At 39.1% G+C, this 23,549-nt stretch overlaps 1 protein-coding gene across 2 annotated transcripts in view; it reads left to right on the forward strand.

The window, feature by feature from the left end:
- DPP10 (dipeptidyl peptidase like 10) overlaps positions 1–23,549 on the forward strand; it is a 495,948-nt gene that overhangs the window by 340,679 nt on the left and 131,720 nt on the right. For both annotated transcript variants that reach the window (XM_065070392.1, XM_065070391.1), the window contains exons 4-5: positions 10,419–10,513; positions 20,843–20,917. In XM_065070392.1, the coding sequence (XP_064926464.1) occupies positions 10,419–10,513; positions 20,843–20,917 (170 nt within the window). The remainder of the gene's footprint in view (positions 1–10,418; positions 10,514–20,842; positions 20,918–23,549) is intronic.

A 23,549-nucleotide genomic window follows, 5' to 3' on the forward strand; every position in this document is an offset into this window, starting at 1 on the left:
GTAAAGCTGGAAATCTTACGCTATGACCTAATTTGGCTTTGACGTGGGAGTACCAGATTTTCGGGGGCTGCATTACGCAGCTTGTTACAGGCATCCGTGAGGCCACTTCGGTGCTATATGTGCTGTGCTTTCACGGCAGGTCCATAGCCTGGGTGTGATGGTGGGCACTGAGCACCAGCTCTGGCTGAATTAGCTCCTTGAGACACCTTCATGTGGACAAAAAGGGGTGAGCAAACAATAGCCCCACGGCTGCTTCAGAGACTGGTCTTTTACTGTGTTATGTATAGAGCCATTGAATTTTAATTTTCTTGCTTGTTGGGCTTATCTGTGAAACCCCAGTCACATCTAGAGCACCACAGAAGTAAGAAAACAATGGTGAGCTCTCAGGAGAGGCACAAGTTCATGTTTCTATTACAGCTTGAAATATTCATTTTTATGTGAGAGTTGTAATTATATAGGAGTAGAGAAGCATATAAACCTTCCTCTTGAAATCACTGTGTCTTATCCAAAGTGCAGCCTTGCCAATTCAGTAACCTGTGCGAAATCCGGCCTGACCATGCTGCCCACTCCAAAGCAGAGCTGTCTGCATCCCGTCTGGCTTGTTCTCTTGACAGGCGCAGAAGAAAGGTCGACTCCCAAGGCTGTCAGGGAAGAGCTGCTGTATTGAAATACCTTGTTATCTCTCTGGGGAAGAGGCTGGGTTAAGATGTGTGACTGAGACTGACAATTTGTTCCCTAATTTTCTCAATAGTCCAGGGACACATATATTATTAGGGCAACAGCTGGCTGAGTCCGTTGCCGGGCTGGCTCAGTAATGGTCCTTGGTGCAATGCAGGAAAGCAACCAGAGAGTATTTTTTATTTCTGACAAAAAATGTTTCCTTGTAGCTGGTAAAACAAGCAGTTTTCTGGGAAATTCAGGGAAAGGTGGGGTATTCTCTGCTGGCAAAATAACATCTACAATGATGTCTGATGTTTCACCATCACTGCACAATGTGGGATGAGTAAACCGAAGTGCTGGTATAACTTTCCGTACTCTTCCTCCTTGAAGTTTTTAGCACCCTAAGTGCAGTACATTTTCTGATTCAAAGTCCCTGTATATGTATATATATTTTTACAGAGAGAACAACTAAATAAAAATGTAGGGAACAGAAGGTATCCAGGAGTAGTAACCTGGTGGACCTTCCTGGAACTGCGTGGCACTCGAGCAGTATTTGGAAGGCTCTCTGTCTGTTGTGGACACTGCCCCTTTCTCTCCTCTTTCCCTTTGTGCTGATTTACTGTTAATGGCATTTCAAACAAATTGGAATGGACTAATAGTCTTGAGTCTATTATCTTAGCTTTTAACACTATGAAATCATGTTTAGTGCTTTGCTCTAGGGTAGGAAATGAATATCCCTTACATTTTCTTCCCAATAATGAAAGAAATACAGATGGAGACTTCTGCGTTAGAAAAAGTGGAGTGGGGAAAGTGTGAGGAGGAATGGCAAAAATAGTAAAATCTTGTGCTTTAGTCCATCATCTGATTGCTCTTTGGGTTAGATAACTGTTTCTCATTTATGCTAGTACACATTTAGATCATTGCATTTTCATTTATTTTTATTAATTTGCTTTGCAGTGCTCTGTCCAATTGTGTCCTAAAAGTGAAGGAGAATTTTATTACTTCTGATAGGAGATTGAGTAGGGCATGACTTCTATTTTCTTTCAACTTTTTGTAATTGCTGGACAGCTCCTTAAATGATGTAAGTTACCATTGTGGTGTATGGACCATTTCAGAAATCTGGAGCTCAGCTGTAGCCATGTTTCACATGCTCAGCTGTAGCTGTAGCATCCTGAGCATGCTCTTGGAATTGAGAAAATGAGACAGACCGTGCTGGGGCAGCCTGGATTTGGGAAGCCTGAGTGAGCAGATCTATGTAGAGCCGCTGTGCTCACTCCCAAGCAGAGTCTCAGGGGAGCAGAAGAGAAGTGCAGGCAAAATTCTCCATCCAGGGAGAGTGGAGAAGAAATAGCTCAAGCAAACTGTTCCTGCTGTCTGTCACAGCTCTCAAAAGGCTGCAGGTTAAGTTACCAGTTAATAAATTGAGAAGCTTGTAGGAAAACTTGGAAATTTCTAAATTAGAATAGCTTTGTGTTATCATGGCAGTACATAAAAGAGGAATGTACCTTTCAAAAACCTTGGGGTGATGGTTTAGTTTTGCTGTGAAAATGAAGCTGACAGCACAAAGTCTACAACTTTGCAAGCCAGTTTGTGTAGGGAATATTCTATATAATGAAAGTTTGCATAGAAGAGTCATAGTTTGCATTATAAAACTAGTGCAGAATAAATGCTTTCGGGAAAGCACTACTAAGAGGAGCTCAGACTTTTAGACGAGCAGTGGAAATCTGACACATGACTTATCTGGCATAATGAAATTTGGTCTGTATGTGTAATATCTTTGTAAACGACTATTTTATTTAATTAGCAAACACTTAATTAGACAAAGATTTGTCTAGCACCTCCTGTTCATTAAATCAGAAAGCATTCTCTATTTTAATTAGCATGACATTTCCTATAATCAATTTAATGAAATGCCATCTGCAGTTCTAATAATACGGTATACAACAAAGACTGATTGACATATGTGTTGACAGCAAGGTATCAACATTCTCTTATGTTTGTAATTTAAAAAAAGTAAAAGGAAAATGTAAAGAAAAAGAGGACTCTAACTTGGTAATGCTGCTGTTCGTGACTTTTGTTTAAACAACCCAAAACTTAGTAAATATTTTCCATGGGAAAACAAACTTTTACAATCTTCAGGTTAAGCCCGTAACTTTTTGTGTCACGTAGAGGTCTGAATATGCAGGTACCACAAATAAAAGAAGAAAACTTGTAACTACTAAAAGGTTGGATCAGTACTGAGGTGCAAGTGAATAGGGTGCTGGACTGAAAGTGGAGTTCCTCATTGTGCTCTTGGTGGGCTTTGTGACATGTGGCAAATCACTTCGGCTCTTCCTCTTCTTTAACTATTACCTTTTGTATTGTCTTTTATTTTCTAATTCTTTGGAGCAGAAAACTGATGATCTGTAATAAAGTTTCTAGCACAGCAGACTTATGCATCTGTACACAAGGAAAAGATGGGTTTCTGAGGAAATAGTTGCCCTACTTAATATTAATTGTGTCCTTGTGAAGTAAGGTGCAATGGCTCTCTCTAAGTCAATCTTGTTTTTCAAGTTGGTGAAAAGACAATTCATGTTCATTTGCGGAACACTAGTGAAAGAGAATAAACAGCTCAGTGGGCTAACACTGCACAACTGTTGTTTGAAATAATTAGATGATTTATTTTGCAAAGCAGTAGCAGTGTAGATACCACCTCATAGCATTGCTTACAGATGCAGTCATTTTGAGTAAAGATAATAGAGGCCGGCTGTAAACAATAATAAGTTTTTAAGTGTTTAGAATATGGAGGTTTAGTCACAGTTTAGGTTTGGTTTAAAGTGTATGGTGACTTGCCCTTTCAACCCATCTGTGTAATTTAAATGACAGGATGAGTTGCTTAATTTCAGTGACACATGAAATCAGAGTTTATACTCACCAAATAAATCACCGCTATTCAGTGTCCTGCTTTCAAAAGGTGAGATTGTTAAAGGCCAGATAGACCTGGGGCAAATTCTTACATTAGAAAAATTCACTGCTTGATTTTCAGTGATGGTGATGTATTAAGGATGGGAGTTAGTCCATTCCCTATCCCCTCCACCCCCCCAATTATACATGTTTCATTAGAATTTAAAAGACCCTGATTTTTTTTTAGATAATGTGAACATATATGATGCCGTGAGAAGCTATTTGGAACAGCGAGTACTACAAATGAATTCTGTAGCCTTTAGGACATGACAGTGTTATTAATTCAGTGAATGAGGGTAAAGATGTTATTGCAGAATTGATGATGGTCGAGCTGCTTGTCAAATATGAAAAGTTTTACATTGATTTCTTTGCATTTTATGTTATTTTGCCTGTACATTGACATTCCCTGGAACAAAATATATTAGGCCAGGCACAGTGTAGAGCTGCATCTCCTGCCAACAACACATATTCTGATCTTTAGCGAAACTTTTACCAGTGTTGAATCTAAAACAGGAAAAATAAACGTTGTAAAAATATTTATATGAAATGCTGCTTTCATTTTAAAGACACTTGAGATTAGGATGATGCCATATTTACGTAATAGCTGTATCACTGAGGGCTATATTCATGATATGGATAAAGACATCCAAAGTAGGATTTAAATTGTATGAATTAATCATTTCAGCAGAACATGTGTTCCACGTTCTTTGCCTAGAGATAGAGCACATTGAAAAGATTTAATTTTAAAAACACAAGATAGCATATACAGAACCTGTTCAGCAGCAGGTTTGGTCTACAGAGCTTGTATGTCTACTAGACAGTGTCACTCAGAATCAGTTTTAGAAATAAGCTCAAAACCAAGATGGAACAATTTCTAAAAATCAAAAATAATAGCTGAGTCCACCATAACTATTTCCGTCTATCATCAGAGTTACTGCTGAATAACCCTATTTGTTATGTTATTCAGATAGACATGAAGTATGTCTCTTAACAAGGCCAATGAGTTTAATTAGACACTGCAGAAAACCCTTAAATATGCAACACAGAGAGTAAGAAATATATTTATAGTAGTCTTTGTTGAAACCCTTGCAGTCATGTGAATCAATCTGGAAAGGCATACCTGAACCATCTCAGCAGGTAAACTAAACCACCTGCTGCAAGGTAAGGCAGGAGAGGGAGAAAGAGCAGCAGTCCATTTTATCTGCCTGGCGACAATATCTTTTCTGAGATTTGTGGAATTTGCATGCTGTGCCTTGGAGCATCAAACCAGGCACACGCCCACGTGGATTCTCTGAACAAGGCTGAAGCACTAAGCAACCCCAGTATCCCCTCTGCAGCTAAGATCAGTATTTGATAGTTTGTAGGGAAGTGGAAACGAATTATGTTCGGCGATGAGGAACGACACACACCGGGACACAGACAAAGATGCACACAGAGGCAGAGATTGTGTTCAGGAAGGAGCGCAGAGCTGGGCAGAGCAGAGAGCTGAGCCAGGCTGATGCCTTCTTTATTAGCTATTGGCAATTTTTAGCTTTTACACATATGGGCCTGGTCTAAGAGGTTGAACAAGTTGTTTTTTCAATAATTGTTATTGCAAACACACCACACTCATGTTGTGTCTGTTTCAATCCCACTCATTCACAGGCCCAACAACATTCACACATCACATGTACTTGTTGTGATTATCTGGCCCGACATACCATTCTCACAAGTCTGGGCTATCACTCTTTACAATTATGAAAAACAAACTTCAGTACAATCTGTCTGAGGCCCTTTATATTTTGACTAGTTGCTATGATCTAATTATGTTAGTATTATTTCTTCTTTGACCATCCGGATAGTTACGTTAGTGTTGATCTTCCTTTATCATCCAGGTGGCTGGAACTGAACATGTTGCTTTCCCACAATTAAGTGTCAGAAGGAAAAATAAATACTCCTTGATCCCACAGGCAGTCAACTAAAAAAACACCCAAGGTTTGAGAATTTTATTAAAATTGTCTTAGCACAGAGCTACAAACATGAGTTATATTGTGCAGACAGTCCTATATTCCAAAAGACTGATTGCAAGAGATGAGAAAATCAATAGTGTGATATAATAAATACACAGATTCCAGGCCAGAAGAGATCACAACAGCCATCCAAACTCAACCTCTTTAGATTTTTTACCCACATTCAGTCTAAACTAATTCTTGATGTAAAGATCTACAGCATATGTTTAAGGAAAAACACCCCAGGGCTGCTGATTCTGTTATCTGCTTTGCTGGGCTCTTGTACACATCCCAACCTCTGTACCTGTCATCAACTTTTTTGTGACTATATATATGACCTAGATGTCTTTGAACTTTGTCTTTGTTAAGTAGGAACTACTTCTCTGAATGGCTTTGTGAAGTATTTAGGGATCCCTCATCTTCTTTGTGGTTGAAGACACTAAGAAAATAAACAAAATAATCAGTTGTGTAAATGGACAATGTTAAGGACCAGGTATTATTTTCTTCTGTAGACTTTTTGACTGTCATTGACAAAAAATTCAAAACAAATGTATGTTTATGGCTTGTATTTACACTTGAGCTATCAATGAAAAAAAGAATTGTTATGTTGCATGACCATCAACTGTCACATTATCTGGCCTGACAAGTTATTGATTGGAATAAGACTTCCATATAAATTAATATGATTACTTTTGAAGATTGTGTTTATGCTCAACACTTGCATGGTATTTTGATATAATCTTTGAGAATCTCCATGCATTTTGCAAGTGTTCATTCAATATTAAAATGAAAGCCCAAGTTCAGTGAGAGGTACAATTACTGTCCAGTAAAATCTGCCTTTTAAACAAGTCTGACTCTCCATCTTCTGTTCTGATCATTTGAATAAATTTTCTTCTAACCTGAGAACAAAGGCTTTAATTTATGTCATTCACAGTATTTGCTGATCCAAACACTGTTTTGCACTATGTGATGTGCAAGAAGAGCCCTAGCACTGTGTGCTTTACTCGTGGTGCTGTTAGCAATTTTAAGGCAAAGTTTGTTTGGGCGAAATGTTTTTGGTAGGATGTTAATGAGTCATGATGCTACAAATCCTGTTGGTCAAATGTAAATGGCATGAAGTAAAGTGGATAACTGAGAATGAGTTATAGTCTGATACTGTTGTTTGGCTTTGGGTAGCATGTTAGTCTCACCTGTGGACCAAAAAAGACCATGGCAAGTTGCTGACAGCTGTTCAATGTCTCTGTGTCATACGTGCCATTTCTCACATTATGGTTCACTCATAATTAGGGACAGCTCTTTGTCCAGACAACTTTATCTTTTCTGTAATATTGCTTGGTTGCAGTTAGTTGGTGCAACATCATTGGGGATATTCAGAGTTAGCGTACCTAACAGAATACCTGCAAAAAACCCTAAAAGAAGCTGCAAAACTTTAACATTCTGAAGTAGCCAGTAACTTGAAACCACTATAACTTTCTACAAAGTGTTGCTGCTTTTTATTCAAAATGAATATTTGTAATATTTGTCTTTATAAGAAGTCAATATTAATCACACATTTCACAATCTAATTTTCATTCCTAAACACCAGTTCTGATAATTCTGTCCTGAACTCCATCAATCCCACCCCACTTCCTAAATATGATCCTAAAATAGTTTAGTAAGCTCTTAAAATGAGGCTTCATTCATTTTACAGAACATAGCAGAGAACATTCACTAGTGCTGTATATCTAGAGTTTCTGTGGAGTCAGTTAAAATACAGCTACATTTTTCTGAATAAGCTAAGCATATTTTTTATGATAGCATAACCTTTTCTGCCAGTCATGTTTATTTCCCACTTCATAAAATTCAGGGATCTGTAATGAATTTCTCAGACATTAATGAGGATTAGTAGAGTTCTTTTGTGTTTTCTTCAGGCTTAATTTAGAGCTTTCCTTATGCTTTCTACATTTTCATATCAAAATAGTTTCATTTGAGGAAATATAAATCTCTAACATGGGTTTTGAATAAGATGGAAGAATCAGCACTCAATCTATTCGCTCTCTTATTAGAAATAGTGGGAAATTTGGAACCTTTTAAAATCAAGGATTGTGTAGTTATTCTGTATTTCTTGGTAATTTTGCAAGTATTGATACAGAATCACAGAATCGACTGGGTTGGAAAAGACCTCAGAGATCGTAAAGTCCAACCCTTGGTCCAACTCTAGTCCGTTTACTAGATCATGGCACTAAGTGCCATGTCCAATCTCAGTTTAAAAACCTCCAGGGACGGCGAGTCCACTACCTCCCTGGGCAGCCATTCCAATGCCTGATCACTCTCTCTGTAAAGAATTTCTTTCTAATATCCAGCCTAAATTTCCCCTGGCAGAGCTGAAGCCCCTGCCCCCTTGTCCTATTGCTGCCTGCCTGGGAGAAGAGACCAATCCCCACCTGGCTACAACTTCCCTTCAGGTAGTTCTAGAGAGTGATGAGGTCACCTCTAAGCCTCCTCTTCTCTAGACTAAACAACCCCAGCTCCCTCAGCCTCTCCCCATAGGTCTTATGTTCAAGTCCCTTCACCAGTCGTGTTGCTCTTCTCTGGACCCGCTCCAGCACTTCAATGTCTTTCCTGAACTGAGGGGCCCAGAACCGAACACAGTACTCTAGGTGTGGCCTCACCAATGCAGAGTACAGGGGAAGGATCACTTCCCTTGTCCTGCTGACCACGCTATTTTTGATACAGGACAGGATACCGTTGGCCTTCTTGGCCACCTGGGCACACTGTTGGCTCATGTTGAGCTTCCTGTCAATTAGGACACCCAGGTCCCTTTCTGTCTGACTGCTCTCCAGCCACTCTGCGCCCAGCCTGTAGCACTGCAGGGGGTTGTTGTGACCAAAGTGCAGCACCCGGCACTTGGCCTTATTGAACTTCATCGCATTGGAATCAGCCCATTTTTCCAGTCTATCCAGATCCCTCTGCAGAGCCCTCCTGCCTTCCAGCAGGTCGACACTCCCTCCCAACTTGGTGTCATCAGCAAATTTGTTGATGATGGTCTCAATCCCCTCATCTAAATCGTCAATAAAGATGTTAAACAGGACTGGACCCAACACTGACCCCTGGGGAACACCACTAGTGACTGGCCGCCAGCTAGATGCAGCCCCATTCACCAGCACTCTCTGGGCCCGGCCCTCCAGCCAGTTCTTAACCCAGCGTAGAGTACACTTGTCCAAGCCATGGGCTACCAGCTTTTGCAGGAGTATATTATGGGAGACAGTGTCAAAGGCCTTGCTGAAGTCCAGATAGACCACATCCACGGCTTTCCCCTCATCCACCAGGTGAGTCACCTGATCATAAAAGGAGATCAGGTTGGTCAGACAGGACCTGCCCCTCCTAAACCCATGCTGGCTGGGTCTGATCCCTTGTCCATGCTGAAGGTGTTGTGTGATTCCATTCAGGATGATCTGCTCCATAACTAACAGATACAAAGCCTTTTTCATAGAAACCACAATTAATTTTTTTTTCTTTGGTTTGGTTGTATTCAATTATTTTTCATACAGAAACTTATAAAGCAAGTAAGTTGTAGAAGGAAAAAATTAAGACAATTCATCCTACAGTGTTTTAAATGTCCCGCAAATGGACCTGTTTAGCTTTAACCCTCCTTTGCTAACATTCAGCTTCTGTGACAATCTGGTATTCTGTGGCCCAGCACTAATCGCACAGGACATGGACTGGCTTAAGATATAGTGTGTATCTTTGTCACTCCAGTTACCAGAGATAGCACAGAGGTTTTCTTAGACTCCCTTTTAAGGAGATATCAGAATCACAGTGCCCTTGTGGCCAGGAAGGCCAATGGCATCCTGGCGTGTATTAGAAGGGGGATGGTCAGTAGGTCAGAGAGGTTCTCCTTCCCCTCTACTCTGCCCTGGTGAGACCCCATCTAGAATATTGTGTCCAGTTCTGGGCCCCTCAGTTCCAGAAGGACAGGGAACTGCTGCAGAGAGTCCAGCGCAGGGCAACAAAGATGATTAAGGGAGTGGAGCACCTCCCTTATGAAGAAAGGCTGAGGGAGCTGGGTCTCTTTAGTTTGGAGGAGACTGAGGGGTGACCTTATTAATTTTTACAAATGTATGAAGGGTGAGTGTCATGAGGATGGAGCCAGGCTCTTCTCGGTGACAATGATAGGACAAGGGGTAATGGGTACAAACTGGAACACAAAAGGTCTCACTTAAACTTGAGAAGAAACTTCTTCTCAGTGAGGGTGACAGAGCCTGGAACAGTCTGCCCAGGGAGGTTGTGAAGTCTCCTTCTCTGGAGAGATTCAAAACCCGCCTGGACACCTTCCTGCGTTTCCTCATCTGGGTTTTCCTTCTCTAGCAGGGCAATTGGACTGGGTGAGCTTTTGAGGTCCCTTCCAATCCCTGACATTCTGTGATTCTGTGATATGGTGTCCAGCAAAAGCTTCTTTCTTTTCAAAACTTTACTTTGGTATATGGCCCTTTTCCTCACAAATATTGTTGGACCTTAAGGTATCAGAGTGACAGTGGTATCAAGGTGAGAGTGGGTTTATGTTCAAGATATCACTTCATTCACAGCAATCCCATTTTTGCCACAGAAAATGTTTCCATTTAAGTGAAATCATATTTTTGAGTGAGGTGAACATGCTGTATAGCATAACTGATATTTTTGAAGCTCATGAGGCAAATCAGTAAAACTAGATATTATGAGTGCAAATCTCTCAGTCTTGTTTGCATATTGTGATAAAGATATTCTAATAATTGTAATATGCTGGTTTTCTCTACAGATGTATTAAATAGTCAATGTGTTTGCTAACTGTTAATGCCTTTGTTTTTGCAGATACAGCAGTGGTGTACAAAAATAGGAATGGACATGTTGTTGAACTGAATGTAGAAACAAATACAACTACATTATTATTGGAAAATACAACTTTTGTAAGTAATATATATCATTTACTTGTTTCTTGGTGGAAATTTGATAGCAGTTTTTCGTGCAAGAGGAGTGAGAGAGTGTAATATTGAAAGATTACATAACATATGTCTATAACCTGGAATAGATTATCTATAAATGGAAAGTTTAATCCTTTCCTCTTTCAGTGCACGGTTTCTGGCTGAAGTTATTTGTTGTATTGTTTGACTTGTATGTAAACAACTAAGATATTGGGGGATGTGTTGTTGGCTGTAGTTCCTGCTTTGTTCAGGCCACTCGAAGGATCATGCCTGGCATATGTGCTGGTGAATATGCCTGATGTCTATTCTAATAAGAGATTTCATAAAATGGGAGAACGCTCAGAATGTTGAGAGCTCTTCTCTATTACACAAGGGGAAAGTTTTTGAAAAGTCATATGAAGATTTTCCTTTAAGCAATTAAATATTCAAAGAAAAATGTATTTCCTAGTCCTCTTAATCTCTGGCTTACTTGTTCCTGTGTGCTTTAATGACAAACTAGAAGTTTGGGGATTATTTTTCTTGACCAAGTAAATAGTACATGCACGAGTGGTTTGCATAGGCTTCTGACTAGCAGTAATTGCTAAGAAATGTCTTAACGCCTTAGTCTACATTTTCTTTTGCTTTGCTTGGTGCTGCTGTTCTTAGTGAAACCACTTGTATCCTACCCTGTAATTCTCCTTTATCAGGGTTTTGCAGGATGAACGTGTGACTTGTCAATCTTTCTTCAAAAATACTCCATACAGACCACTGGCTGTTATTGTTAATCCCTGTATTTTTTAATTTAGTAAAATCTTTTGCATCTGCAGACCCAAAAGGATGACTCATTTTCATCAGTGGTCTTTGGCAAAGGCTGATTTTATTCCTGGTCCGTTCCTGGACTTTGCTGATACAAATTCCTCATTTCAAAGCCTAAAACCCCTGGTGACCTTTTCTTCAAACTCCTCGAACTAGAAAGAGAAGAGCAGAAGTTCAGGATAAAGAACTTGATGCTGACTTCCTAGGTCGATGTAAAGATGAAGGAGAAGGGAGGAGAGAACTGTATTTTAATGGAGCGTGTGTGAGGCTCCCTTTCTGTGAGCTGCTCCCTTCCATGTGCTGGGATGTGCCACCCAAAAAAGTCTGGCAGACACAATTAAAAGTGGGTGAAAAGGTGAATTTCTGACAAGTACAAACCACAAAGTAGTGCAGGAGCATTTTCTCTCTTATCTGTGTATGTGCATGAGCACTTGCCGGGCTAAACAGAGGATTAACCGTGTCAGGCCCACATGTTGCCTTTAGTGTATAACTTGAATGCCAGCAGCTGCTTGGGCATCCCTGACTATGAAACTTGACTTTAATGACAAGACTTGAGTTTCCTCACAGATGAATTCATACGCTTTTGGCTGCAAGAATTTGGCTCCTGCGATGTCAAGTGTAATGCCAGCATGACAGGCTACTCAGGCCATTATGCTAAACCAGTCTTGCCAAGTAATGATGGATCGGTATGGACAGGCTGCTCCACACTGCAAGTGTTGCGTCTTTTCCCAAAGTTGCACTTTTCTGGGCTTTTTATTTTTCCTTTTTTTTTCTTTTTTTCATGTGGACTGAGAGAGATCTTGACACTAGATACCTGCTTTTCATTAGATGTGGGAAACTGATCCTGAAAGGACAGTATTCAAGTAAACATTTAACAGGTATCTATGGAACAAATAAAATCGTTAGTGTGTTTTTCCTGCAAAGCTCTTCTCTGCACACAGGCAAAACCTAAGAGTGTTAGAGATAAATAAAGTGAGTCCCAGCAATGGTTATTCATATAGAAGTAGAATAAAAAGCTGAAAACCGAGCAGAAGACTCAGAAAGTTTGTTGGTGTATGTTTGGCAGAGAGCAATGGGAAACGTTGCTGTGCTGCATTGTCTCTTGACAAGGTAGCTGGTGATTGTGACAGTAGATCAGAAGGCAGAGGCAGACGATATGGCTGAAATAAAAAGCTATCCTGTTCTTCTAAGCTCCGTTGTCCCCAAATTCACACTACTAAATGTACTCTTCCAAAGTTAGACACCTGGATCATTAATCAAACATTTTCCTCGCTCAATGTCACATCTGCTTAATCGCTGGTGCATAATTAGAATGGTGCTGGTTTAATGACTCTGCAGAGCTGTCTTGTGTTAATAAAAAATACAGCACAGATCCAAAAAAGGCAGTGGCAGTGCAAATGCTCTCCTTCGTCCCTATCAAAGGGTTTTGGTCACAGAAGAGTCACCTTTCAATGGGAGTTATTAGTCTGCTTTCAATCTGCGTTCCCTCTCTGGTTTGCCTCTGCTCAAGCAGCCCACAACTAGCAGGTTTTTCTTGGTAATGTTGATAATTATCCATTAAAAATTGAACTCCTGTGATAAACTCATAATGCAGAGGCAAAGGGCTGGTGATGGCTCTTTGTCTCTCCTGATTGGGCTGTATTTGAACCAGCAGCTCAGAAGAGATTTTCTTTTTCTCCTCATTACTAATACCCTGAAGCAGTCTTCTGCTGTGCTCAGGTCACTGTCTCTTCTTTTGCATCTTAGAGCCTGCCATTTTTGTGCAAAGTACATTTCTTTTATCCTTCTCTGTGTTGCTTATTGTCTAAAAGTCAACGATAGCCCTACTGAAGAGCCACTATGCTCAATATGCATGTGTATCAGCCAAAAAAACAGACTGCAGGTTTTTAAAAAAAAACATAGAAGTTATATATATACATGATTTTAAAATCCCACTTTTAAAAGCACCTTTACAAATAGCCACGCACCCAGAAAGAAGAAAAGCTAGTGTTTTGTCATTCCAAGATGCCCATTTCACTTCCATAGGGAAATATCTATCCAAAGTTCCTGAGCTAAAACTATTTTTTTCCGATTTCATTGGGTTTTATTCAGACAGTAGAAGAAAATACTGTACTTCATTTGTGCTTTTCAAATGTGATCCTTTTCTATAATCAATCTATTAGTAAAACAGTCTGTCTTTCGTGTAATTAACCTATTAACAAAGCAATAGTATTGATAACAGATACATTGATAGAAGCGAAGAGTAGCTTGTGATGCACGAGGAATATCTATTAGCATCTCTGTCTAAGAAACAGTTAATGTTCTGAGCCAGCAGCATATAAATGTTAACAGCTGGCAGCTGGGCAAGTCTTCTATTAAATGGAGCCAGAAAAAGCCCTAGACATTAATCACTGTATGGCATCCTGATGTTTGCGATGCTGCCTCGATATGTGATTACAATATGTTCTCTATCATCTATCAGAGGCACCTATCACTGTGATCGTAAGTGGCATCCCTACTGGTTTTTCAGCATTTAGCAATACTTTATCACACATTACAGTTCCAAAATAAGAAATGTTATGCTACTCTTATCTACGTAATTCCAGTGTTTAACAAGGATTTTATTTATTCCTTTTGCCGTCAACTATAACATAAAGTCACTAGGAGCATGTTACCAGGTCATACACAACCCATCCGAACGATCTGGCTGAAGTGGAGGACCACTTGGTTGCTTTTGCTCAGGGGAGGTTGTCCGTCTGGTCCCTTACCATGCTTCTAGCTCAGCCTCTCTAGACTGTTTTACAGTCCTTGAATCCACAACAAAATGAAAATGCGTGAACACAGATATGAGAGAAAACGTGTGTAGGGATTTTGTGTTCTGTTATGGTACTTGCCAAATGCATTGAATCGTCTGAAAGAAGCCTTTAGAAATTTTGCCTTAATTCATTCCTCTTAAAAAAAGCTGAAATAATTATGAAAATGCTAAGACTGGTTTTTGTTAGCCCTCAGTTCCACTGCTTTTGTGGGGGATATATGCAAAATTATTCAGATGCCATGTGTACACACTAGCAAACACGCAGTCCAGAGTCAGAAATGGATCTAGCATGGCTCTTTAAGCCTGTCAGTTGTAGATTGTGGGATATATATCGAATCATCGAATAAGAGTCTAGTGATTTGTTTGCAATGCCTGAAAATACAAGTGTGTTTTCAATTTGGAAACTCTAGAATAGGATCTTGTATTTACAGCAGCTTTTCCCCAGCTGTATTCTTTGGACTCCTCTTAAACCCATCGTCTCCCGCCTTGCTCTCCCCCTTGGGTTCAGTACTTTTCCAGAACTCTTGTCAAGCCCAAGGGGAAACTGCATCCTGGTGCACAGCAAACAATTATTGCTGAGCTGCAAATGTGTTTCCAGGGGTTTTCTGGGAGGATACCCTGGAGAGTGTTGTATTGTCATATTACTGTGGGCCATCTTCTATGCAAGGATGGAGAGAGGATTGCTAACGAGGGGATGGCGTCGGAAGGGGAGCGGAGCAGGAGTGGTCTTGGCTCATGAATCATGATCAGGCTGTGGTAGCCCAGCTGGGGAAGCCCCAGGGAGGCCTTGCAGCCAAAACAGGGGATGGGAGTTTTAGTCTGAGCAGAGCTTTTGGCAGGGACTGTGTTATGGTGTTTTACAGAACGTTGTTCATAAACAGCCTCTCTTGTTGATAGTCCTCTTTGACATTTCTATTGTTGTGTGTTCCCTACCACGACACCCCCTCCCTCTTTTGATGGGAAACTCTTTGCAGCATCTTAATGCAATTATAGTTCCTTTGTTGATTAATTTAGATTTAATTACAAGAGTAGTTTACATGCTTATACGTTAAGAGCTTTGCATAAGAGATTAATGAAAGGGTGAATAATGGTAAATACATTAAACAACCTTGTATAACCACATAAATATTAGTAATTGTTGCAACATTGGACATTTTAATAACCCACACATGTTGCAAATAGGTCGTTATGAACATTGTAACATTATCTCTGCTCTCCCATGCTCCTCTAAATGTTAAACAACCCCCTCAGCAAAACCTTTTCAGCGGAGGGGTTTTTATGAGTCAGGGTTTATTGTTGCAGTGCACTGCTGTGCATAGAGATGGGAAAGCCTGACAGATGGAGGGGTTTGCTGGCACTGTGGTTTGGTGGCGGCCACTGGTTTTTGTCCAAGGGAAGGAAGTTTCAACATACAAAATGCAGGGAACAGTACTCCAAACTGTCTGGTTAGGGCAGCTCTATGTGGGATCTCTCTAAATATTACTAACAGTCTTGATCAGATAATTCTTTGATATAGAAAATAGTTAAGGATTAACTCTATCAAAGATGGGGAATGGGAGGGAGAAAAATCTGTGATTTACTGGTTAGAGATTATTTTCTACTAGGGAGGCAATGGTGCAAGGCTCCTGTGAGCTTCACTGTTCTGTTCATTCTTTTTAATGTCCTACAATCATCTCCTCATGTGTGTGAAAGTATGTTGGGACTACAGGGGGAGTTTCAGGTGAGTTTGGGAAATTTGGTTTGTGTTTTTGAGAAACACCCATCCAGGAGGGCCCCCATCCATAAAGTTCAGCTTAGATCATGTTTTAAGGCACGCTCATCTTTTACACTGGATGGAAAAACCTGAGTTCGAACCATTACGGCACACAGCATTGCAGCATTTTTGGTTCTAGATAAAATGCTCAGGTGACACAACAAATAGTGCATTAAGAACCGTAACCCTGGAAGTTTTTCAGCATTGTAATTATGATGCATTTTCCTAATTACAACCTGACTCTCTTCTCGGACGTCCCCGGTTTCTTCTGCTACGAGTCTTGCTCTTCTGCATGGCTCCAGCCTCCAATGCTCTCTAACCTCCCCGTGGTCCAGCTTCTCCTCCCAGTCACAGCGAGGAAACTGCTACATGCCAAATGCCGTCTCATTTCGCAGCTCGTGTCGTTCTGTCCCATCTGATTCCACTTATGCATTTCCATTTGGTCAAAGCCTATCTGATAAGATGAGCTGAATACCTGTGAGTGCTGATGAGCTCCCATACATTGATGTTCAGTTACACCATAAAATTAAAATTCTGATACAGGTGTAGGTATGTGATCCAGAGAGATGTATAATTTCCTAAGCAGTAGTGTTGCCACTAGGCTTTAAAGTAATATTCTAGAGGTCTTGAAATATTTTATCCTGGATGAATAACAAATATTTTTAAAGCCTAAATGTGTGTAAATGAGCACTAAACAATAATTGGAGAAGGATAAAAGGAGTGTGGAAGATGTAAGTTTCTGAGTAAAGCAGAAGTAAAAGAAACTGAAAGAGAAGCAGAGTTTAAACTAAAGAAAAAAAACAACAGCAGCAAGTAAGTAAACTGAACAAAACTGAAAATTTCATCTTATAGGTTTTAAGTGAAATATTACATCACAGTTAAAACTATCAAATTGAAACTATGGAAAAAGAGTACTGTAAAGTGTTTGACAGATGTTAAGGATATGTTCTTGTAGCTCTGGGCTAGGCTATGGTATAGGTAACTTCCATCCTTCTGCTCTACAGAGAATTTTTGAGTGCGTATGAATAAGGCGCTGATTTAAATGTTATAGTCATTAAAATCCAAAAAATAGTAAAAACCAATATTTTACAGTGGGTGAAAGAACAGAGCAAAGATGAAGGGAGTAGCCATTACATCAGTAACTCAGAAACAGACATGGAGAAAACAGAAGAAATAGAAGGGAGCTGATACTGAGAAGCCCTTGGTGAGCATGCAGAAGCTAAACCCAACCTAAAACATCTCTCAAACGCAATCATAACAGGCATTTCTGTTAACAGCAAAACACACATAAAATGCAAAATGAAAAAAAATCATGCAAGAAAAATAGACATTGGAAATCAAACTTTAGAATATATATTGTTTTCCATTTTAATCATACATATGGAAAGGTGGAAGAAAAGCCAGCTGTGTGTGTAGGAAGGGGGTTGTCCCTTATATTTATCAGTTGCAGAGTTGCTTTTTCTTTTGTTTTCACTCTTATTGTCTCAAGCTGTTCTGATCTGCTTTTCTTTCCATGCAAAACTAAGTGTAGCAAGACATGTTTTGAGTGTGGATGAGAGAAAAAAGCTGGAAAGCTGAAGGGCAAAAGGCTTTTTAAATGCACTGTGTCCCTTTGCCTCCACTCGGCTTTTACCCCTGCAATCTATGGTGACAGTGAGACGAGCAGTCATTGCTTGTCTGTGGGATCATCACATCATGCATCACTGTCAGGAGAAGGATTAAAACTCTTATCACGTGAGGCACTTCAAAGAAGCCTAGAAATGCAATGTTCAGTATGGTTAGACCTAATTATACAGTCAGTGGTGGTTTTATTGGGTGAGGAATCCAAGATCAGATATAGGATCATTCTTTCATGTCTGAAAAAGTGAAATGGTGTCAAATTCAGCAATATAGGAAAAGTGGATGACAGATTTGTGAATGAAGAAGAGAAGACAGTGTACAGGTGTTTAAAAAGCTTTTTTTTTTTTTTTTTGTCTCTGAATCATACAACACTGTCAAATGCAGGTAATTTAGGAATAGCAGCAATTTATCTAGTCAAAGTGTTTTCTAGTTGCACATAGCTAATGGTTTTTGTGGGGATTTGAGTCTCGATGAGGCTGGGTAGAGCTGACAAATACTAGGAATATAAGGAACTTGCCTTCCCTTTTTCCTTCTCCTCTGCCTTTCCTCTGTTGTGGTTTGGAAAGGGGACGGGGTGTATATGGAGCACACACTGCAGTGCTGTGTTGAATTACCCCTGGTCTCCTAACCAGCTGATGCAGAGGGAAACTAGTCCTGCTTGTGCATCCAGGAGCCATGCCTAATCAGCCAGCTGTATTTCTCCTTGTTTCAGAGCTTATTTGTCCAAAGCTGCATTTCTTAGAGATCAAGCACAGCTAAACCATAGCCCTAAGGGGCAGCTTTTGGGTCTGTCTAGCTGGAAGAAGGCTCAACAGGTCCTGACAAAGCAAGAAGCTTGAGAAGCTGCAGGTACACAGACATGACAGTGGAACAAGCATCTTCCAGATTTTTCATAACAAGACACCCGAGGTATTTTAATTCCCAGTGTTTCAAATATGATATTTTTCCAACACTTTCTTTAAAATTCAAAAATGTGTTCTCCTGAGAACAGAACAAACCCTTGGGGTCAGAGACTTCACAATCTTATTTTTAATGAATAAATGTATCTAATCCCTGTAGTGAATGTCCCAATAGACAATTTGTTTTTTTCTGTTGTTAATCTAGAAGGGCTTCTTCTGTGCATACAAGTAGATGCTTTCTGAATTTATTGCCAAAATTGTGCTTGTCTTTACCAAAAAAACTGAAACAGAACTCTAAGGAAATTTTACTCTCTTTAAGTGACTTTCAGTCACTTAATCTCTCTGAGATGCTATTAGAATTAAAATTTTATTTCCTTAAAGGCTTGATTGTAAATCCAGCTTTAAAAAATAGGCTAATCATCTCTTTATGAGAATTTAAAGAAATGAGCATTGCTACCAGCTTTGCCAATGAACACATGATTTCTGCTGGCCTAATTTTTGTTTTCTTGCTTTTTAAGTGAAACATTAAAAAGTTTGAAACAGCTTTATGCTCCTTTTAACAAGAATAATACCATTATACCAACAAAAAAAGCATTTTGCCAAAACCATTACCTGCAATCAAGAGATTATAGCTTGTTGGCATTGCACGTAAATCATGCGTCTGAGCCGTCTCTGGAGGCAAACAAAATTTTGCGTTTGAGTGCAAGCTGAATGAACAAAGTCATCTTCAGGAGGATTCAAATTATTTTAAATCCCAGATCCACATGACTCTATACTTGGATGTAGAATATGTCAGCAGCTCTTGCTGGTGTTGCTTCAAATTGCCAATAGTTTGCAGGTGAGCTACTCAGGTGTTTGCATTAAGTGCATCCTTACTTTTGTGGTGGCATAATCAGTGACTGAAGATTCTTACTAAAACCATGAAATGATGAACACCACACTACCTGAGAACAAATTTGGAAAGCTGCTTGGGTTATATATTTCTGAAGACTGAGGTAGTGGGGCAATAATTAATAAACTTCTAGAAAGCAGCAAAATTTCCCATCTAAATATGTTTTCAGTGATGTGCCAAGAAAAGGGCATGTTACTCGTAGATTAACATTGCCTTTGCCTAAAGATAGTTAACTCATAGAAGCTGGTTTGAGCACAACAGGAACTATTCTGAATGCTCTGGAAATACCAAATAATGCTTTTAGGTTTGGCTGGGGTTTTTTTTCTCCCCTCAAGACTGCAGATTTCTCTTCTAACATTTGATACTGTCATGCTCTTGCATCAAACTAACAGAGAGTTTATCTTCAAAAATGCTTTTGTTCCTTCAATTTCTTTGGATAGCTTGATTGTGATTATATTACCTAGGAACCAGAGGGGGGTTTTTGGTGTTTTTTTGCTTTTGTTTTTTTGGTGTTTTGTTTGTTTGTTGTTGTTTGGTAGGTTTTTTGTTTGTTCCCTCCTGGAATAACTCCTTAATTTCTCTGAATGTACTAGTTTGTGACTTCTGGTTCGTGTACCATAAACCCCTGTTGAATTCATTAGTTTAGCAGTGGGATTAGGCTAAACAGAACGGATGCTTAAGAAGTAAAATAAGGAAAAACCTTCATTTGAATAGTGGATAGGTCTTATTCTGCATAGCTATTTGCTTGTTTTCTTTTATCTTTTAACTTTGTGGTTCTGATATATTTTTTTCTATCCTGTTTTTTCTAATCTTATCTGCTTTTTTCACTTCTTGTCCCTTTTCCTTTCATTCTGCAAATAGATGTCTTGAAATTCATTTAAAATTATTTCCTTCAGTGCTCTTTAAAGCACATTCTTATCTTCCTCATACATTAGATACATTAAATTCTTTCTGACATCAGCATTACCTCTTGATTAAATTACAGGCCTGAATTCAGTTGGGTGTCATGTAGTCTTGGACAGATGTAAAGCAATATTAGTTTTGTAATGCTACCTTATGTTTCACTTTGCTCACCACTAAGCACTTTCTTTCTTACAAGAAAGAGGTTTTTTTTAATGCAAATTGCCTTGCAAAATCTTTGTGTATATGGAGTTAAAGGAAAAGCAATAGAGGCATAGTGCGCACCTGTTCTTTTTCTTGTATGTTATCTTTAAGCTTAATACAGTGATGAATCTATTCTTATAATCACACACCAACCAAAGTATCTTCCTTCATCCTCTGTAAATAAATTGGTTATAGTTGTTATTCTTCAGCTTAGTGCTTGCAATCGTGATAAAAAACTCATCAGCTTCTTAATTGGTATTTGGTGTTAAAGCCAGATTCATCTGTTGCCATTGTACTGATACCAGCAAAATAGACTAAGAATTGGTTGTGTCGTTCTTTTCTGAAAATTACAGACATGTTCTAAACCAGAACGGGAATTTCTTAAAGTTGTAAGAAAATTTGGGAAAAAAAAAATCCTTTTTGTTGCAAACTCACTTTTATTGTTACTTTGTTTTAGGTAACATTCAAAGCATCAAGGTACTCCGTTTCACCAGACCTAAGGTTTGTTCTTCTTGCATATGATGTTAAGCAGGTAAGCCAACTGTTCGTAATCAATTAAAACTCTGAAACCAGTGCCGATTTGTATAATTCATCTGTGATTCCACATCATATAATACGAGTCATGTACTTGAATAATTCCCAAAACCTCCTGATGCAATGATGAAGTGTGTATTTAAGTGTGTACAGAAATCTTGCGTGTTCTCAGCTGACGTGAATGGCCGTGGCTTCTCTGAAGTGTCGTGCTGGTTTTTGTAGTACAGGTTTGATAACCCTCAAACTGTTCTGTTACTTCTGATAATGTAAAAGCCTATCTTTTGGTATTCCTTCTAGCTTAAAACAGCTGTACATGGCATTTATGGGCTATACTAAAGAAACAAATCTGGGCTGATTCATGTCATGGAAGTTTTATCGCTGGCTTCAGTAGTCTGAAACCTGATAGCCTGAAAGTCTTTTGGACTATGTGTTCTTTGTTTCTCATTGTTTTTGGAGATTTTATGGGCTATTTTGTTGTCAAAAAGAGTTTCAGTCAGTAAAACCATAGAGAGTTTTCTAAAATAGGTCTTTGAACACACAAAAAAATGAAAATGGTTTTATGAATTTTTTCTGTGCATATTGGTGTTTGTATCAAAAAGTGCTATTAAAATGTAAACTGCCTTTCATTACAGAATAGTTCCGGATTGGTGGACTCAGTGGTTATTTAAGCAAGTTTGAGTTGGCTGTTTTGTGGGGTTTTTTTAAGTTTTATTTTGGACCAGTAAACTTTACAAATACCTGTTTATAGCTGTGACCTTAATATCAGAAGTGAATGTTCAGAAATGCAAAATACTGTTTTTTATCACATTTTACTAGAGTATAGAAGTTTACTTATTGTTTTGTGTTGGTAACTGATAATACAAAAGCTGTGTGTTGTGAAATTCTTGGAACAATAAAATATTCATTTCCAGGACACTATGCAAACCATTCTAGCCTCCTGGTAACATTGCTGTATTGTTCTGTATACCTGCAGCTTTAATGATTATATTTGCACACTGGAAAACGTGCTGAAAGATGATCTGAAGTATTCTAAAGGTATTGATGTAAAATGATTTGTTTACTTGTGACTAGATCCAAGCAGGGTTTTCTTCTACTGGTTCTAGTGGATTCTGGATCAAGCTCTTGTTATGAAATACATATATCAATAAGCCAGGAAAGAGCCGCTGTTGTTCAGTTCACTGGTTTTGTTGAAGAAAGTTCCAGTTTGATTCCTGTCTGAAAAATGTTTGTTCCTTGCCCTTTCCCTTCTTGATTGTTTCTTTTTGTGTGAAAGACTTCAATAATCCCGTATACTGACTCCATTTCCTCATTTGATATATTGAAATTTTCATTTTGGGTTAGTTTCTTTTAGATTTTCTTAGTAGTTGCATATATAGCCGTTATAGAAACAGAGGAAAGCATGAAAATATCCATCACACTTTGCTACATCTAGATATAGTAACATCGGGGATGTCTCCCTTCCCCACAGTAAAGATGGTCTATTGAGATGCAAATTGTTCTCAGTGCGTGCTGAATATATTCCTCTGCAGAAGAACCCTCTTTCCGTATTTTGTTCTTTGTTTCGTTGCAAAAAGAAACTTTCTTTTTACAGTCCAGTTGCTGGTAGTTACATAGAGGGGTGAGGTTTGAAACACATTTTGCATTTAGCTGTTTCCTTTGCTCAAGTATGTTGACAAGAAGTAAATTAAAATGAGAAATGAACAGGGTTTGGCAAGCAGTTTGTGGTGTGCTCTTGGATGTCTTTGGATGAGGTTTGTGATGGTTACTCTCGAGTGCTCCAGCTGGGCTCGTGGCTTTCAGACCAGAAACGTCCTGTGATTGTTGCGTCCTCTGGAAATAGCGGTGGCGATGCTGAAGTTGGTCAGTTACTGGATGTTGCAGCCAGGTCCTCCGTTGATGTAAATAATGATAATGCCATTGAAGTCTTTTACCTTCTGGGAAAAATCTGTTCCTTGGGATGGAAGGGAAAATCACCAAAAGGAGTGTAAGCCAATTCTTTCAGAAGTTACAAATAAAAAAAAAAAGTGAGTACGTAGTAAAAAGCCTTTTTTTCCCTCCAAATTTTCTGCTTCTTGGGGTTTTTGTTAGGCTGGTGAGGCACTGCTGTTTTCTTAAATTGTGTTGGGGAAAAGGTGTGGGATGCTTTGGAAACCCTCTTTATTTCTGCATAACTAATGCTTCCTCATAACATGAAGAATGAAATTAGTGTTCATTCTTCTTGGGATTTCTTCTTTTTTTCTCAGTCAGAGTCAGACTTACTGGGTCTGGATGAGATTAAATCCACCTGTCTACCTTACTCCTCCCTCCACCTGTTAACTATAAATTATAAGATGTATTGCCTATAAAATTAAAATTAACATTAAATGGCATGACTTAATGGGAGTTTTTCAAATCAGTTTCAGTAGAACCAGGCCAGATTCTACGCTCATATCTCATTTGGCTATAACTTTTTGCGAAACTGAGGATTTGCTTATTGTCATGTGTTATAACACATGCTTGAGTCTTTAATAATACAGGGAACTGCAAATAACCTCTTCTAATCATTTAGTTGCTTTCACCATGTGCTGTAAATTGCCTGGACTTTACACCTATGTTTGCCCCTTGATTTTCCTTGTTTGTTAAGATTTAGG

This window comes from Columba livia, chromosome 7 (assembly GCF_036013475.1).
Source record: "Columba livia isolate bColLiv1 breed racing homer chromosome 7, bColLiv1.pat.W.v2, whole genome shotgun sequence".
Classification (NCBI taxonomy): domain Eukaryota; kingdom Metazoa; phylum Chordata; class Aves; order Columbiformes; family Columbidae; genus Columba; species Columba livia.